General features: G+C 39.5%; 1 protein-coding gene across 1 annotated transcript in view; it reads right to left on the bottom strand.

Moving 5' to 3' along the window:
- The window catches only part of LOC309415227 (F-BAR domain only protein 2-like), a gene marked incomplete at both ends in the record, with an annotated part of 92,480 nt that overhangs the window by 19,456 nt on the left and 53,788 nt on the right, over window positions 1-19,236 (bottom strand). The window contains 9 exon segments of the mRNA XM_082012678.1: window positions 1,452-1,607; window positions 2,218-2,329; window positions 6,196-6,325; window positions 7,834-7,937; window positions 9,982-10,003; window positions 10,005-10,423; window positions 10,426-10,512; window positions 17,702-17,796; window positions 18,432-18,474. Of these exon segments, the coding sequence (XP_081868804.1) occupies window positions 1,452-1,607; window positions 2,218-2,329; window positions 6,196-6,325; window positions 7,834-7,937; window positions 9,982-10,003; window positions 10,005-10,423; window positions 10,426-10,512; window positions 17,702-17,796; window positions 18,432-18,474 (1,168 nt within the window).

Raw genomic sequence — 19,236 nt, 5'->3', positions numbered from 1 at the left:
AGAGTGAAAGCTGAAAATGAGCACCTGGAACACAGTAAATATGACTGCAATGGGTTGAATGTCCTAGAACAATGACTTACATACCAGTAGCCTGTCCAATTTACTTAGAATTTGGTTCTCAATACAGTGTTGTCATTCATGTAATTTCCATTTTCAGTAAAATATATAGATAAACATTTATCACAGAAGCCTTCCAAAATTTAAACAAATGAAACCAGCAGCAAAATCCTTCTGCTGCTCCACAACCAAGTATAATTCAAAACAGAAATTCTGTCATCTCCACAAATATCACTCACATTAAAAAGTTCCATCTCTATAAATACTAAGGAAAAGATAGTCGTTGCAGTGTATGATGAAAAGTCATATGATTACCATACAGGTTTAACTTAATAAATATCCAGTACATGCATCTTTTCTAATTAGAGGTGAAGTGTTACAGCACTCAGACAAGAATTTTCACTTTTTTCCAAAATATAATTTTTCAGTATAATTCACTGTCAGATATGGCTCTGCTAACATTTCAGTTATAAACTGTCATGTCAAAGAATGATAAATTTAATTTTGTATGAATCATTCATTACATTAAGTATGAATGATCAAAATGAAATTAAATACAAAAGAATGGATGCCTGTGGTTTGATTGTTTTAAGTTATTTCAGTAATTTAAAAAATGTAGCATCTAGAAGTGTTTAATTGGTTTTCAAATAATTCCTCCAATAAATGAAATAGCAACTGTTCAGCTGAAAGAGATATCAGCTTTTACAATTGTTTTCTTTTTTTTTTCAAGATGTCCAAATACTGCGATTTCAACAGTTATCCTACTCAACCAGCAGCTTTTTTTCTTAAGAATTCTCCTAAGCATGCTGCTATACACTTGAGAGATACAGTTATGTAATGGATCTGAGCTACCATAGAAATGATACAGCTTAAAAAATACACTAATAACTGACAAATGAGATTAGGTATAGCTCCTACTACTTGTTTTCTATTTAAGGCTACTGTTTCATAATTTAATCTTACCATTTTTATTACTGTATAAAGAAATCCATATGACAATATGAGTGTCCTATTTTTGACATCTAATTTTTCTCCATATCTGTAATTAGTCATATTGTTCACGTAGTTTGATTAGAAAAAAATGTTTGTTTGTTTTTTAAAATAATTTAAAAAACATTTTATTTATAAAATGTGTGTAAAAAACACAGGTACATTTGCAAACTATCTTTTATGGCTCCTGTTATATTCAGCATAAGTTCCAAGTCCAGTAATCACTGAAATTTTTAATGGTGGCAGTGGAGAGAAACTGAGCTAAACAAGATTAGTTCAGGAAATTAAATTATGTATAAGCAAATCAACAAATACTGTAGAGAATTCTGATTTACATATACAACAATTCACATTTTACAAATCATGTAGTTTACTAATATATTTAAAAAACTAAAATACAAAACCTGTATACAAGTTGTGCATTTGGAAGAATCTGCTCTAGTTTGCTTGTGTTTTTCACCCTGAAGCAGAGCACAGCTGGAGATGGGTTGCTGGTGAAGACTTTAATAATCCCACTTGGGAATGATACTGTCATATCACCAGTGATCTTCACAATACATCTAGAAGAGAATGAAAACATCAGTTTTATTGCAACTCATTAACTGCCTAGTTTTAATACAAATTTTAAAGCAATCTTTGTACTTTTACAATCTGATGAGCTTAATTCAAAACAAAATCAATTTCAAATGAGGGTAATGTGGCACTATGACAATGTACTATCACTTTCAACTGGGAAGTCAGATGAAATAAATAAGAAAAAAAGTTTAGCTGCTTAAGCATACAGTAGTATGGGTGGATATTTTTCAGGCTTTGAAAACATGGCACAACTATGCTTAGGCAAGGCCTCAGTAGCATAGCAAGCAATGTGACAGAGGGAATGAGGTGCTTTTAAGCTGCCCAAATTTATACATAGCACCTACCTGACTATAATAAAACCCCTTCTCATTTTCAATGTTCTCATTGAACACATTTTTGTAAAGCAGGGATATATGAACTCCTAGCAGGATGCAGGCCAATAGAGTGATAAGCCACTGCTGTCACTTATATCAGGGGGAAAAAAAACAGTGAATCCCCCTTCTAATGTATATATGTTTTACCCAAAAATATTAAAAACAGTGTGTTTTCTTATTGTAACTTATTACATTCAAAACAATTCACTATTTAACTAACTTTGTGGGATCTGCTCCTTTAAAGTAGGCGTTAACAGATTCAGTAAGGGCTACTGCAACAGGCAAGATGTCCTGGTTTCCAAGTCTGACAGGGCTGGGACCACGTGAAACACCTAGAATACATACAGTGTATAGGTTTAATTTTCAAAAAGCTTAGCAATAGATTTCAGAACAGTTGACTACACCTGTCATTTTTATAAGAGGTTACTACCATTAAGGTCACAGCAGAGTCTGAATAATTACTTGAAAAGCATGTAGAAAAATATAAACATAGTACAGTACAATCACACCATCAAAATACTGCTTAGAAGCCAAAAAAACCAGGACTATCAGTATGAAATTTTGTAAATGGACACAAGGAAATACACATGAGACAGAGGAACACTGCATTAAAATGGCTACTGATTAAACTGAAGTCAACAGATCCAAAGGAAATTAGATGTTAACTACAATACTTTAAAAAAGTCCCTCTTCTATGCTTATAGGATGGAAAAATGTATGATAAAATAGTCACAGAAATGCAAAGAATTCAGTTATGGTATGTATGAACATAAATGCACATACATTAATATTCCCCCACATAAATGAACTGTTGAACATTCTTTTAACTATTTCAGACAACAAAGATTACAGTTCCCAACCAGAAATTGTTGGAGAAATATTTTGCAAAGTTTTCTGTTTATATAGTAAAGATTCTGGGAGTTCCTTGGAGGTACCTGGAAATACATACCTGTTTAGAAGAAAAATAATTACCAGGCCTACATCAGCCTTCTCAGATGCCTGTGCCTACACAACAAAGTTCCAATGCATAGCTATAAAAATCAACTCAGACCTCAGCTAAGGCTTTTTGAAATGTATGCATATAACTAACAAAACCAGCTGTCATGGGATTTTACTTTTCAGTAGTGTTTTATATGTGTACTGAATATAAAAGACAATACTAGAAGTTCTATCTTTTTATTAGTGTGGTAGTGTAGTCGAGACCATCTTACTAATTTTTTGTACCACCGCTGAAACAGCCTGTATTACATGCTTGCTGTGAGCTCTCAGAGGGACGGGATGTGCCAAGGTGGACTCACTGTATCTCAGTCTGCAGTCCAGCTCACGGGTCCAGTTCTAGGACCTTCAGCAGCACCAGCAAATATGTCTTTGATGCCCTGCCACCTGCCTCAGTCCCAACCACTGCTAACAGCCCTTCATCTGTGCTGACTCAAGAGCTAATGACACAACCATTGAGGCCGCACCTTGAATACTGTGTTCAGTTTTGGGCCCCTCACTACAAGAAGGATGCTGAGGTGCTGGAGCGTGTCCAGAGAAGGGAAACGAAGCTGGTGAGGGGGCTGGAGCACAAGTCTTATGAGGAGCGGCTGAGGGAACTGGGGTTGTTTAGTCTGGAGAAGAGGAGGCTGAGGGGAGACCTTATCGCTCTCTACAACTACCTGAAAGGGGGTTGTGGCGACGAGGGTGTTGGCCTCTTCTCCCAAGTAACTAGTGATAGGACAAGAGGAAATGGCCTCAAGTTGCGCCAGGGGAGGTTTAGATTGGACATTAGGAAAAATTTCTTCACCGAGAGGGTGGTCAGGTATTGGAACAGGCTGCCCAGGGAGGTGGTGGAGTCGCCATCTCTGGAAGTGTTCAAAAAACGTGTGGATGTGGTGCTTCAGGACATGGTTTAGGGGACATGGTGGCGCTGGATTAATGGTTGGACTTGATGATCTTGAAGGTCCTTTCCAACCTAGTGATTCTGTGATTCTGTAACCATGCAAACAGTTGCATTGACACACTCAAGGAAGTTGCTAAACTGCAGAATAAAAGACCACATCATTGGCCATAAAAAGGGCAAATAAATAAGTCTGACCAAATGGTTTTAGTTCAGTTTAAGAACAACAATTCAGGCAATTTTAATATTAGCTAATCTGCTGTCATAAAAATAAAATGTATTTAAAATACTATCTTTATTATCTGTATCTTCAAAGCTTTGTGTTATTTAGAAATATAGAAACAATTTTATCTACTTGTCTCATGAGAATAAGGATTGTCACAGTAAAAATATATTCCCTTTTCTTCCAAGAAACTGAAGAAACAAGACCAATTTTCAGCTTGTTTGGGGAGGGAATAGATGGAAGATTATGTTGTATAAAAGTGGTTATATCAAGTTTTGGTGACTTCAGCAACATATAACTTGTTAAGTAGTTGAGCTTTCAAGCTACTTGTATCTGCCAGACACCAGAAATAGCTGGAGAAATTTGTACAACATTATTAGCTGTAGTGCATTAGGATGATTAGTTAACATGTAAATCTGCTTCTAGTACAATACCTGGTGGTGTCTCACAAAGCTTTTCAATTGTAGGAAGTGTTCCAATCAAAAGATCATCTTCTATTATGTTTAAATGAAACAAAACATTGCAAGAAAACAACACATTTCAAGCAAAAATAGATGTTAAATAATTTAATATATAAAAATACTTTGCAAATTAAAACAAGGCTAAAGCATAAAAGAAATTCAGTTATGCATGCCTACAAGTTCACTTGGAACAATATAACTATAGTCAATTCTCCATTATTCAGAACAAATGGGATAAGGGAAACACTGGGTTGTGCAAAAGCCAAAAGAATACAGACAGTAGTGCAGAGTATATCCTCGTGCCCCAAAATCATTCAGCCATCTGCACTGCCCTTCCCAGCTCTCCAGGGCTATTTAATTCATATAATCAGCAGATGGAAGTGGCCTTGTTTATTTTTGCTAGGCCAGATTAATAACCATGTCAAACCTCGGTGTCAGCACACACCTCCTCCCTCACCTCATGATTTCACTCTGTCACTGTCTCAAATAACACACACACAGACAGCTGGGGCTATTGATGCTGCTGTCACCAACTTCTGGTTCCTTGGCACCAGTGCTGAGGCCTGAGGAAGTGAGCCTGGATGGACTCTGGCAACCAAAATATCAGTTATCTTTCTATGGTGTTTCTCAGCATTTGGGAAACTGGTGGACACTGAACTGTGCCAGCACTGCAGCAGCTGAGGCTAGGCAGACCTTACTATCTTTGGTCCTGCACAGGGTGGAAACAGCTGCATTGCTTTCAATGCAGAACTCCTGCTAGAAGCTGTGCAGATGCTCTTCTGAGGTGCTGAGCCTGGGTGACGAATCCTTGGCATCAGTAACATTCATAGATAACTGAGTGTTAACTCAAGAGTCTGATTTAACTTGGGACTGAAGTGGTAATAGTGTTCAGGAATGAAATACTTCAATTCTGCTACAGAAACAAGTTAAAATGTCTTTAAAAAAAACCCCACAAATACCCCCTCCAAGTCTCCTTGCTATTTTGTTATTTGTTATAATCAAATATCATAAGTGAAGGACTTGACTTTAAAAACACAAGAGAACCTTCTGAAATTAGTGGCAGCACAGGAAGATTGATTTGCTTTTCATCTTCATCTTGTTTGGTTGGTTTTGCTTTTACTAAATACCTCTGTTTAGCTTATATACTTCACTAATTTGAAGAAAAAGATGCATTAGTTTAATTTTTTTGGGAAACTGCAATTACAGGATAACAAACAAAATAAAAATAACATAAAAAGAACTCAATTTTGTGAACATTTATATTAATTCAAATTTATCAGTATCCCAAAATATTTCTGTACATATACAATAACATCTTCTGAACAAATACATGATGATGTTGTGCTTGATGGATATACAAGCACACCAAATATGAATTAATGGAATATTTTAATTTTGAAAAATATTTCACTAAGGAACATGCCATAATTGGATCTATGTTCTAATCTAGTCAAATCCACTGTCCTGTCTCTCAGTGTCATTTAGAAGCAGATATTGCAAAGGATGCTTGAAGTACCTAGACTTGGACTCACATATGGAACAACTAACTCCAAGGAATGGTTTTCCTAACAGGTGGAACTCAGTGGCAGAATTATACCATTTCTAAAATGAGTTAAAATCGTTAATTTAACTTACCAAATGTAGGTGTGTTTGCTGCACTGAGGGAAGCAGAAGAGGATATTGAGGAAATGTTCTCTGCATGTGCCAAGGGAGCTGTAGGTGGCGGATTTGAGTTAGAGGTCAATGGAGGGCTGAACGGCCTAGGCTAAACACAAGAGATCACAAGAGTATTACAGACACAGAAAGTGGTTTTAAAAAGATGAAAAGAGACGGTAGAGTTTTCATTTCATTCCCCAATCAATTTCATAGTGTTTCTCAACATATTTCTTTTAATGCTTTATCTATCCTAGTTTTTAGTGTAAAACAGAGGACCCACATTTTCTATGGGGATCAATTCCATTATTTCATAGCTTATCATTATTAAATTTTTTGCTTGGGTAGTTAAGTCTAATGTATTTGATTATGTAACAGCCTGTCAATAATTGCGCTATAACACAGTAGCAGAACCTAAGCCTATAGCCCTGTGTATGTGTGCAGCAAATGTGGATTTTCAGAGCTAAAGGAGAGCTACTAACAAACTGGAAGTGAGTCCAGCAGAGGGCAACTAAAATAGTTGAGGACTGGAGGACATGAGAGAGAGGGAGAGGCTGAAAGACCTGTTTTTTTTCAGCCTGGAGAAGAGAAGCCTAAGGAGGGATCTACTAGCAGTCTTTCACTAGCTACAAAGAAGATGGAGTCAGGCTCTATTCAGAAATGCAAGAGCTATAACAAAGGTAATTTCAGTTGAACATAGGGAAAAAATTCCTTCTTGTAACCTTGTGGTTAAGTCCTGGGACAGGTTGCCCAAAGAGGTTGTGAGATCTCCCTCCCTGGAGATTTTCAAAACTCAGTATGTCCCTGAGCAACCTGATGCAATTTTGAAGTCGAAGTTTGAATTTTGAAGCATAAGCATTTTTTCCGTAATGAGAACATGGTGAAAGTATCTTGTTACTTTGAAAGACAGTAAGGGGATCTTACCATGGTAAAATTTTTCCAAGTCAGTAAGTCAAACAAAACCCAAAGAATCATAATATTCATAGAAGAGATTAAGCATGGTTTGGTCTGATATGCTGTCTGGGTATTTGCATTCTTTGCCACATTCCTTATCAGCAGGTGGACCTGCACTGCAAGCAGTGAGCAGAGATGCAGACAGCATGCAACATCTCATTATTACGATGGGCAGCTGCTGCAATCTGCCACCTCCTTTCTCCACCAACCAGCACCAAGGGCAGGGCGAAATCACAAGCAGGGCTAGTTGTGTCAACACACAACTGATAAAGATCTACTAAATACCACTCATTCCCCAAAGCTTTGATGATATCCCTGAATCAATGGAGTTTTGTTAATAACTTCACTAGTATTTCACATTTTGAAAACTTTAATCCCACACGTATGCTATCCTTTAATTTTCAAGTTATTGATTTTTTTCAATTAAAAACATTCAGCTGATGTAAAATTTATGTTTTGGACCTTTTTAGTTCAGTTAAGAATTATTTTGTTATAGTAACATGTTTATCATGAACAACTTCCTTGCCTATCCAGCAATGGTGCAAATCTGAGTATGTGATTCCTTGAACATTGGCTGGAAAGTAACTCCACTGTAACAGTGTAAATGATATATCTGAAATTGAGTTACAAAGGAGAATTAAAAAAACCACAACAATCAATACATACTATTTCATTAATTCCACTAAGTTTCCCTGTAGACAACTTTGGTCTTGAAGCAGGCCTTGGAGGGGGTACAATGGTGCCCACAGAAAGAGGAGTTGTGGGCCTTGCTGAAAGAAAGCAAATTTAAAGAAATCAGTATTAGAAAGGTCACACAGAAGATAAATATGTACTCACTTGAATAGAATAACTGGAAGTTATGCTTCTATTAGAAGTTCCTATTTTACAAGCTCCATTTTGTAAGATTTACCACTAATCATAAATGTGTTTAAAATAGGGCCATGTGATACACTGAAAAGTGACTCCAAAAATGGCATCATGGTCTTTCTCATTGCTCTCAAATGATTTTATACTAACTATTCTCAGAGGTTTGTATGTAAAAAGATGGTTTTATCTGAGTTCCCTTTTGTGTATAGTCTATATGGATTCAGCATATAGGACAGTCTTTCATGTCTCACCATGTCGTGGTTTAACCCCAGCCGGCAACTAAGCCCCACGCAGCCGCTCGCTCACTCCCCCACGGTGGGACGGGGAAGAGAATTGGAAGAGTAAAAGTGAGAAAAATCATGGGTTGAGATGAAGACAGTTTAATAGGGAAAGCAAAAGCCGTGCATGCAAGCAGAGCAAAACAAGGGATCCATTCACCACTCCCCATGGGTAGGCAGATGTTCAGCCATCCCCAGGGAAGCAGGGCTCGATCACGCGTAATGGTTTCTTGGGAAGACAGACACCATCACTCCGAACGTCCCTCCACCCCTTCCTTCTTCTTCGTCCCAGCTTTATATACCGAGCATGACGTCATATGGTATGGAATATCTCTGGCCAGACTGGCTCAGCTGTCCCGGCTGTGTCCCCTCCCAGCTTCCCGTGCACCCCCAGCCTTCTTGCTGGCAGGCCAGCACGAGAAGCTGGACTGTCCTTGACTACTTAGCAAAAACCCAAAACATCAGCACATTATCAACAGTTTCTCATCCCAAATACAAAACACAGCCTCACACTAGCATCTGTGAAGAAAATTAACTCTAGCCCAGCTGAAACCAGGACACACCACAAATGGAAAATTCAGTGGAAATTCATATTTGGTCCTGGCTGACAATGGCATAACTCTGTTTACATAAAATTATGCCCCCTGAAATCCCACTGACTTCAATAAGTATACACCAGTATAACAGATAAATTACTTTGTTGATTGCAAGAACATAGTAACTCCATATTATCTCTTAGCTGAGTTATCAGAAGCAAAAAGCAGTTAATACTGCCCTCGTGTCCTCCTAAACCTAACAGACACAATTAACAGATGGTGGCAGCAGTACAAAGATGCCACTTTTACATAGTCACTTTTCCGAATAGAACTATACTTCAAAATAAATGTTAGATGCCATCCAATGAGTATGCCAGATCTAAAATTAACTTCAAAATAGACTGAAAACCTAATATTTGACTGTGTCATTGCAGCACATCCTATCATCTCCCTCAAATGATTCTGGATGGTTCTTTTTTTATTAAATCAGTTAATGTTATTTAAAAATGTAACCTTTAAGTATGGAATTTTCTCAGGCATTCAGCATAACTCTGCCATCATTGAAGTATGGGAGTTTCATCACTGACCTGGGAAGAAAGAAATTAGGCTAATACTGACCACATCCACATATCAGTCATTCCTTTAAGACAGTGCATGCTAAACATTGTGTAGTCTGCTGCAATATCACAGGTATTCAGTGAGTCATGGCCCACTTGCCCAAATGCACTTTTCCTTTGCCCTCTTAGTATGTAGCATTACCACGATATTGTCCACACTTCAAAATACTGGGTGTTAAAAAGGAACAGTTTTAAATCAAATTTTTTTAACTTTATTTAATCTGAAAACATCTATACATTCCTATTTCTAGAAAAGCAAAGCCCTGCACAGTTAAGAAAATGCAATGCCTTTAATTAAATAATTTGAACTTTTCTTCTTATTTCAAGCTGAATATTTATTTCATTGTCCTAACTTTGAAGGAAGTTGGTGCTAACAAACAGTTTAGTACATTCTAAGAAGATGAGTTAATTTTAACATCAGGTGAGCAATAATAACAAAAAGAAAAATCAGTCTAAAGCTTGCTTTTTGGAGTCAGTTATTAGCAAAGAGCAGTACACAATGCATGCTTGCCATACCCTTATTTGTATGAACACAAGAAGGACACTAAACTATAATCCAGTAGTGATGAAGATGACGTGGAAGAAATTTCAGCAGCAGTACCAGTTTCTTCAATGAATAATTGTTCATGGCATAGAGTATTATTGAAAAGGTCACTTTGATCCTCAGAAGCACAGCTATTGGAAGAATTCCTGAGCAAAGCAGAAGAGGCAAGGCAGGCATTTTCAGTTTTAAAATGCAGTCTTCCTGCAATTCCTGCATTCCTGCAATGGGGCTCCTTCTTGTCTGTGCTTGTGTGTCTAATTGTAAGAAGTTCATCAGCAAAGGAAATCCACTGAATCTGAGACGATGAAACAGAGGATAAAGTAATAGTACTCCCTGATGGTGCTGCTGTAACACCAGATTTGCACAAAGTGCTAATGGTAAACTCTGGTGAAGATGGGCTTCTAGACCCAGAAACTGGTGTCCAAGCAAAGACTGAGATACTCTATAGGCAGGCAAATCAGTGGTAGATGAGGAGGAGCTCCTATTATGCTCTTTCAGCGTAGCTGAAGGAAAAAGGAAGAATTGAAACTAGGAGCAACACTAAAATGATAAAAATTTCAATATAAATTCAGACTTCAAAAACATATTCAACATCCACTGCATGAGGATTACTAGCCAGCATGAAAAATAACTGCTCTACTAGGCTAAAAATCACACCGCTTACAAATTAAAGAAAAAGCCCCAGCCACATATCACATGTACTTCATTCATACTGTCAACCATGTCATTGCTGGGGGAGGGGAATGTAAATCCATCCCACTCCTACCAGTTTGATGCCAGTGCCAGCAATAGATGCCCAGAGCCTGGAGAAGGATCACAGGTCAGCAGCAGAGCACCTGAAGAGCAGCACAAAGGAATTCCAGCCACTCCAGCCAGTAAGTCAGCTTCATTGGGGCCCAACTTAAATGCCTCTGTGCAAACGCATGTAGCATGGGGAATAAACAAGAGGAGTTAGAGATGTGCGCACGCCTGCAGGGCTATGATCTTATTGGCATCACGGAGACGTGGTGGGATCCGCTATGACTGGAGCGTTGGAATAGAAGGATACAGGCTCTTTAGGAAGGATGGGCAGGGGAGACGAGGAGGGGGTGTCGCCCTCTATGTCAGTGACATGCTGGAGTGCATGGAGCTCCACCTTGGGATAGATGAGGAGCCAACCAAGAGCTTATGGGTCAGGATTAAAGGTAGGGCAGGGACAGGTGACATTATAGTGGGAGTCTGCTACAGACCACCCAACCAGAAAGACTGAGCGGATGAGGCCCTCTATAGACAGATAGGAGCAGCCTCACATTCATGAGCCCTGGTCCTCATAGGGAACTTCAACCACCCCGATATCTGTTGGAGAGACAACACAGCAGGGCATAACCAACACACCTCTCCTGTGAGGACAAGCTGAGAGAGTTGGGGTTGTTCAGCCTGGAGAAGAGAAGGCTCTGGGGAGACCTTATTGCAGCCTTTCAGTACCTGAAGGGAGCCTACAAGAAAGCTGGAGAAGGAATTTTAACAAAGGCATGTAGTGATAGGACAAGGGGTAGTGGCTTTAAACTGAAAGAGGGTACATTTAGATTAGATAGAAGGAAGAAATTCTTCACTATGAGGGTGGTGAGGCACTGGCACAGGTTGCCCAAAGAACTTGTGGATGCCCCATCCCTGGAAGTGTTCAAGTCCAGGTTGGATGGGGCTTTGAGCAACCTGATCTAGTGGAAGGTGTCCCTGCCCATGACAGGGGTATTGGAACTAGATGATCTTTAAGGTCCCTTCCAACCCAAACCTTTCTATGATTCTCTGATTGTATGATTTTGCATTTTTTAAGTAAGCCAAGCAATTTATTGTGTTTCTCTCCCCTTTAGGCCCTACTTCTCATGACTTTCCTTACTCCTCTAACTTCTTCCCTGTCATGGTTTCACTTTCTTTCATCTTTGTCTTTTCCTTCTTGTGTCCTACTCCATGTTTGTTTCCTCTCCACAGCTTTCTGCTTTTAATTTCTTTCAGTTATTTAATCAAACCTACCTTTCTCTGTTCCTTCCAAACATTTTTATCCTCTCACCCTTAACATCTGTAATGGGAAGGCCCAACATAAATTGCTGTCCAGTAAATGAATGAAGACAATGCAGTCATGAGATCCTGTATGATATTCTTCTGTCTGTATCAATCTATATCTAGTAACTGTATGTATGAGGCATGTATGTATGTATGCCCTAGTTTTTTTCCTCTCTTACCCTAGAGTCTTCAGGCTGCTGGAAAACAGTTTTCCACAAGTATTCCCTGCACTCGGCTGTTGCCTGTTGCAGTAGATGACAACAGAAGCAGAAAACGCAAGGTTAGTCATTTCTCAACATCTTGCAGATTGGCAAAGCTAGGAACAACAGCAGAGTGGCATTCAGAATTAAAAAGATAGAAAAGATCAGATCAAAAGTATAGGTGTCCTCTCTATAGTTGTCCTTTTGTCATGAACAAGTATATTCTCCAAGCCCAAATAAACAGAGATTTAACACAGCTTTTCCTTTCTAACAGATATTTTAAATATCATTCAAAGGTTTTTAAATACTACTATGAATCCTAAACAAAAGCAATGTGGAAATGTACAAGACTATTTTAAAAATACACATGGATGAAAATGAGGAAGATAAAAGGAAGCTGTCCTTGTTTCAGCTGGGATAGAGTTAATTTTCTTCCTGATAGCTGGTATAGTGCTGTGTTTTGGATTTGGGATCAGAATAATGTTGATAACGTACTGATGTTTTCAGATATTCCATACCATATGACATCATGCTCAGTATATAAACTGGGGTAGTTGCTGGGGAGACTGCGACTTGGGAACTGAGCTGTGCATCACTTATTTGTATATTCTTTTATCATTATTATTATAATAATTATTATTCTTTTTTTTCCCATCCTATTAAACTGTCTTTATCTTAACCCACGAGTTCTACCTTTTTTTCCAATTCTCTCCCCCATCCTGCTGGGGGTGGTGGTGAGCAAACGGCTGTGTTTGTTTTAGCTACCTGCCAGGTTAAACCATAACAGAAGCATTTTTATAATATCAATAGCTGACTAAAAAACATTTGTTGTGCTTGTTCAAGATAACAAAGTTAGCTTAAACTTCTAATAAAGCAGGATTATTCACAGATGACCAAAGTTTACTTCTGTGCTGCATAAACCACTGTCTCCTCAAATACCATGATAGTTTAGGTGTTCAATGATTAACTCAGAGTTACAAAACAATATCTAAAGAAATGTTTTAACAGTAAAAAGAAAAAAGTATCTGTGCTAGATCATGATATGTATATATTCTGGATACAAAATAAGTAATTTAAGTAATTTTGGATTGAGATTTTCAAAAACTTTAAGCATCAGCTTACCTGTATTAGCCTTCAAGTTGAAGGTAAAACACTGATTTCAAGGAAAATACAATCAGATCAAAGCTGTCTATTTTTTAAAGTCTTCATAAGTAAGCTGCAGGTTAGTGTGCATCAGAAGCTAATTTGATTTAAACAACAGTATGAAATACCCCAATTCAGCATTTTTTTTTCCAAACATATTAGTAATTTGTTATACTTTAGAACATTTTACAACACTCAGATTCCATGGAGCATTTCACAAATGTACAGAGCTTAGTTAACTCCTAGAACAACAATGCTTTAAATAATTATTTAGCATATAAAGTTTGCCAAGGCACAGATATTTCATAACTAAAATCTACTTATGCCCACAGGGCACTATATTCCACCAATTTCAATGAAATATAGACCTCTGCATAAGTCACTTTCAGGTATGAGGCCTCAAGTAGATGACTCCCCCCCAGATATAGCTACAGAGGACGTTACAGATCCCAATTACCTGTCACTCCTCATCAGCCAGAGGCTACTATCTCCACAGTTCTGCTGACAGGAGGGACTGTATGAACATTTCCTAACCTGGTTTGGCCTCCTGTCCAGGCATAGTGCCCTGGTTTTGTCTGGGATAGAGTTAATTTTCTTCCTGGTACTTGCTATAGTACTGTGTTTTGGATTTGGTATGAGAATAATGTTGATAACAAAGTGATGCTTTAGTTGTTGCTAAGCAGTGTTTACACTAAGTCAAGGACTTTTCAGCTTCTCATGCTCTGCCAGCAGGGAAGTGCACAGGAAGCTGGGAGGGGACACAGCCAGGACAGCTGACCCAGGCTGGCCAAAGAGATATTCCATACCATATGACATCATGCTTGGTATATAAACTGAGGGAGTTGGCCGGGGACTGCTGCTCAGGAACTGGCTGGGCATTGGTCGGTGTGTGGTAAGCAATTGCATTGTGCATCACTTATTTTGTATATTATTTTATCATTATCATTACTGCTATTATTGTTATTATTATTATTTTCCCTTTGTTTTCTGTCCTATTAAACTGTCTTTATCTCAATCCACAGATTTTACTTTTTTTCCCTGATTGTCTTCCCCATCCCACTGGGGGGGAGTGAGCAAATGGCTGTGTGGTGTTTAGTTGCATGCCTGGTTAAACTACAACATGTAGCAATAAAGAAATGGATACATTAACAACCACCAGTACAACAAATTAAGTATCCTTTGCCTTCCTCTACAGACTCCAACACCAGATCAAAGCAATAATGCAGCTAGCAAAACAGATTATTTTGAGAAAGCACAACTTCTTTTCAGCATATTCATAGAATCACAGAATCATTTAGGTTGGAAAAGAGCTTTAAGACCATTGAGTCCAACCCTTAACCTAACACTGCCAAGTCCACCACTAAACCATGTCCCTAAGTACCACATCTACATGTCTTTTAAATCCCTCCAGGGATGGTGACTCAACCACTTCCCTGGGCAGCCTGTTCCAATACTTGGCAACCCTTTCAGTTGTCCTGGTTTCAGCCAGGATAGAGCTGGTTTTCCTCACAGAAGCTAGTGTGAGGCTGTGTTTTGGATTTGGGATGAGGAACTGTTGATAATGTGCTGATGTTTTGGGTTGTTGCTGAGCCGTCAAGGACAGTCCAGCTTCTTGTGCTGGCCTGCCAGCAAGCAGGCTGGGGGTGCACGGGGAGCTGGGAGGGGACACAGCCAGGACAGCTGACCCAGACTGGCCAAAGAGATATTCCCTACCATCCGACGTCATGCCCAGTACATAAACTGGAGTTGGCCGGGGGGCGGAAATCGCTGCTCGGGGACGGGCTGTCGATCACGGGGTGGTGAGCAATTTCTGTATTGGGCCTCACTTGTTCTTGTACATTCCTTTGTTGGTATTATCATTATTGTTCCCTTCTTTCTTTCTGTCCTATTAAACCGTGTTTATCTCAACCCACGAGGTTTTTCCTAATTCTCTCCCCCGTCCCACTGCGGGAGGGGGAGTGAGTGAGTGGCTGTGTGGTGCTTAGTTGCCAGCTGGGGCTAAACCACGACATCAGTGAAGAAATTTTTCCTAATATCCAATCATCTAATCTCTTATGGAGCAGATCACCTTGAGTGCCATCACATGGCACATACAGGACAACCAGGTGATCGGGCCTAAGTCAGCATGGGTTTATGAAAGGCAGGTCCTGATTGACTCACCTGATTTCCTATGGCAAGCTGACCTGCTTAGTGGATGATGGAAAGGCTGTGGATGTTGTCTATCTGGACTTCAGTAAAGCCTTTGACACTGTGTGCCACAGCATTCTCCTGGAGAAACTGGATGCTCATGGCTTGGACGGGCGTATTCTTCGCTGGGTAGAAAATTGGCTTGGATGGCTGAGCCCAAAGAGTTATGGTGCACAGGGTTAAATCCAGTTGGTGGCCGGTCACAAGTGGTGTGACCCCAGGGCTCAGTTTTGGGGCCAGTCTTCTTCAATACCTTTATTGATGATCTGGATGAGGGGATCGAGTGCTCCCTCAGTAAGTTTGCAGATGACACCAAGTTGGGTGGGAGTGTTGATCTGCTGGAGGGTAGGAGGGCTCTGCAGAGGGATCTGGACAGGCTGGATCGATGGGCAGAGGCCAACTGTATGAGGTTTAATAAGGCCAAGTGCCGGGTCCTGCACTTTGGCCACAACAACCCCATGCAACGCTACAGGCTTGGGGAGGAGTGGCTGGAGAGCAGCCTGGCGGAAAGGGACCTGGGGGTGCTGGTTGACAGCCGGCTGAACATGAGCCAGCAGTGTGCTCAGGTGGCCAAGAAGGCCAACAGCATCCTGGCCTGTATCAGAAATAGTGTGGCCAGCAGGAGTAGGGCAGTGATTGTGCCCCTGTACTCGGCACTGGTGAGGCCGCACCTTGAATACTGTGTTCACTTTTGGACCCCTCACTACAAGAAGGATGTTGAGGTGCTCGAGTGTGTCCAGATGTCCTGGTTTCAGCCAGGATAGAGCTGATTTTCTTCACAGAAGCTAGTGTGAGGCTGTGTTTTGGATTTGGGATGAGAAACTGTTGATAATGTGCCCATGTTTTGGATCGTTGCTAAGTAGTCAAGGACAGTCCAGCTTCTTGTGCTGGCCTGCTAGCAAGAAGGCTGGGGGTGCACAGGAAGCTGGGAGGGGACACGGCCAGGACAGCTGACCCAGGCTGGCCAAAGAGATATTCCCTACCATATAACATCATGCCCAGTACATAAACTGGAGTTAGCCGGGGGGGCGGGAATCGCTGCTCGGGGACGGGCTGTCGATCACCGGGTGCTGAGCAATTGCTGTATTGGGCATCACTTGTTCTTGTACATTCCTTTGTCGGTATTATTATTGTTGCTATCATTGTTGTTTCCTTCTCTCTTGCTGTCCTATTAAACTGTGTTTATCTCAACCCACGAGGTTTTTTTTCTAATTCTCTCCCCCGTCCCACTGTGGGAGGGGGAGTGAGCGAGCGGCTGCGTGGTGCTTAGTTGCCGGCTGGGGCTAAACCACGACAAACACACATACCCACTCACATGCTATTTTTCCTCCCTCTCCCTCACTGCCTTTTGAATGTAAAAATCAATATTGCCTATTTCTGCAGACTTCCCCCCCTCAAAGACCAAGTTTCAGGAAAGCTTGCCAGTGTCCTGCCCACATTAATATCCTCCAAAATCCTACACCCAAAGTTCCCACGCAGTATCTGCCCCCTCCACCTCCCATACTCCTTGGCCCACCCTCTTCCTCACAATATGCCTACTCTCAGGTGGTGCCAGGAACTCCCCCTTAATTCCAGTCTCAGTCCTGCCATTTTTCTTCTGCTCCCTTTGGATTATGCCACACATCTCCTAACAGTTTCATGGTTTCCTACAGGAATCAAGTTCCTCATAGCAAAGCTCCACAGTGGCTTTGTACTACATAGCTCAACAGGCTTTCCTGGAAAGAAGAAACCCATCCCTATTCACAGTGCAAGCTCAGCATCTCAGGTGCTGTGACAACCTCCATTTAATTTCCCAACTTTACCAACTGAAAAAATAGTGTTATATTCTTCCTCCAGCATAGATGATGACCATTTTATGTAAAGGGAGAGAAGGAGAGAAAAAAAGACAAAAGCAAGATGGAATTTTCCTAAGGTTTCTAGTGTTCCCTCTTCCCCCTTGCTCCCTAGCTTGAAAGCCTGACATACTGCACCCTGAGTTGTGTATTACTCATAACAGGATACTGCTTTACAAAATTCTTTCATTTCAATAGTCAAAGCACATCCCTTTGCAATGACTAAAAAAGCAACAAGAGAACATCCTGAATAATATGCAGAAAACATTGTCTACTATAAAATATTTTACCTGAGGAGGATGAGGATGCCAAGGAAGCTGAAGAGGAAGATTCAAGAGAACTGCTAAAGAGTGGATCCCATGCCAGAAGGTCACTGTTCCCCTTTCTATAGTAAGAGTTACAATTGGAATATTAACAAAAGATGTATATAATCATAAAAATAAAATTACAACTTTGGTAATTCATCTTCTGTATTAGTCTTTGCATCTAAAACTTAAAAGTACTTACAAATTGCAGGTCAAAGAACTGATTTACACATAAGGAAATTATCTGAACTGATACCTTGGTGCAAGTTTGTGTGTGGACATATTTCATAATGTCAGTAAATTATTTTAATTTTCAACAAGACATACGTCTACAAATCAATTTGTTTCAGTATATACATATATGAGCAATGTATATAGACCTGTCCAAATATGGGGCTTTTAATCTTAAACACTTTACAATGGAACACTATATGATGGAAACTAAATCCATCTTATTTAAAACATGACATTTTAATAAAAATATATTTTGTAATCACACAATTATAAATATCAATTGAGACAGATCACAATGAAGCAAATGCATTAGAAGAGGAAAACAAGTGAATAGAAATCTCCTTAACTCTTATGATATAATAGATGCCTGACTTAAACTAGCAGTCAACTGATATTTCCAATGAGTCTCGGATTCTTAGATCAAAATAAGACCAAATTCCTCGAAAACTACACTTGACATAACTTTAAAAGTTGAACTTACTCATTAGCTGGAGTAGAAAGCTTTGATTTTGTTAACTCTTCATCTAAGCAAAAGACACAGTATTATCACCACTCTAAAATAAAAATCTTTCAGCTTCATTATAAAAAGACAGTAAATGATAACAGTTGCAGTTCAAAACTAATTATGAATTATTAAAATGGAAAAGAGAAAATGCATTATCTCTGATAATATAAATTCAGATGCTCCTGAAATGCCTTCTGAAAGGAGAGGACTAAACAGAGCAATGCATTTCAGGAGGAAGTGTTCGTCACTTGAAATTTCTTCCTTAAATTATACTGTTTGCATCAGTATTACTCTTCAGGAAACCTGGCTTGGTTTCCTACTGAAAAAAAACCTAAAGGGTAGAGACTAATGCTCTGTCCTCTATCTCCATGGACATATTTTGTGGTTTTGACTATAAAACAGAGAGAGAGTGCTTTGCTGTTTTGTGGACAATACTTGAGTGGGTGGAAGGGTTTTAAGAACTTACACAAGAGTCATTTCCATGGGATTCCCCCCCCACCGCTGCCTTTGGCTCTTGGACTTGTTCCTCATCACTGTCACAGACTCATCTGTTTCCCAAAACAGGGAACAGCTGAGTATACAGAAAAAGAAGAGGTCTTTGGGTGGCTTCTACCAGCTGCACTGAAATGTTAACCAAATAACTTAATTTTGTCCTTTGAATTTACTGTGAGTAGTTCAAAGGTAAATATAAAGATACCTAGAACTGACAAGAGAAATATTTTTTTCTACTTAAATTACAAATACTTAATATGTTTTTTTCTTCAACAATAAAAAAAATATT

The sequence above is a fragment of the Phaethon aethereus genome (assembly GCF_964289735.1).
Source record: "Phaethon aethereus genome assembly, chromosome: W".
Taxonomy (NCBI): Eukaryota; Metazoa; Chordata; class Aves; order Phaethontiformes; family Phaethontidae; genus Phaethon; species Phaethon aethereus.
Note: the sequence above shows the minus strand (reverse complement) of the source record. Positions and strands in the feature narration are given on the sequence as shown.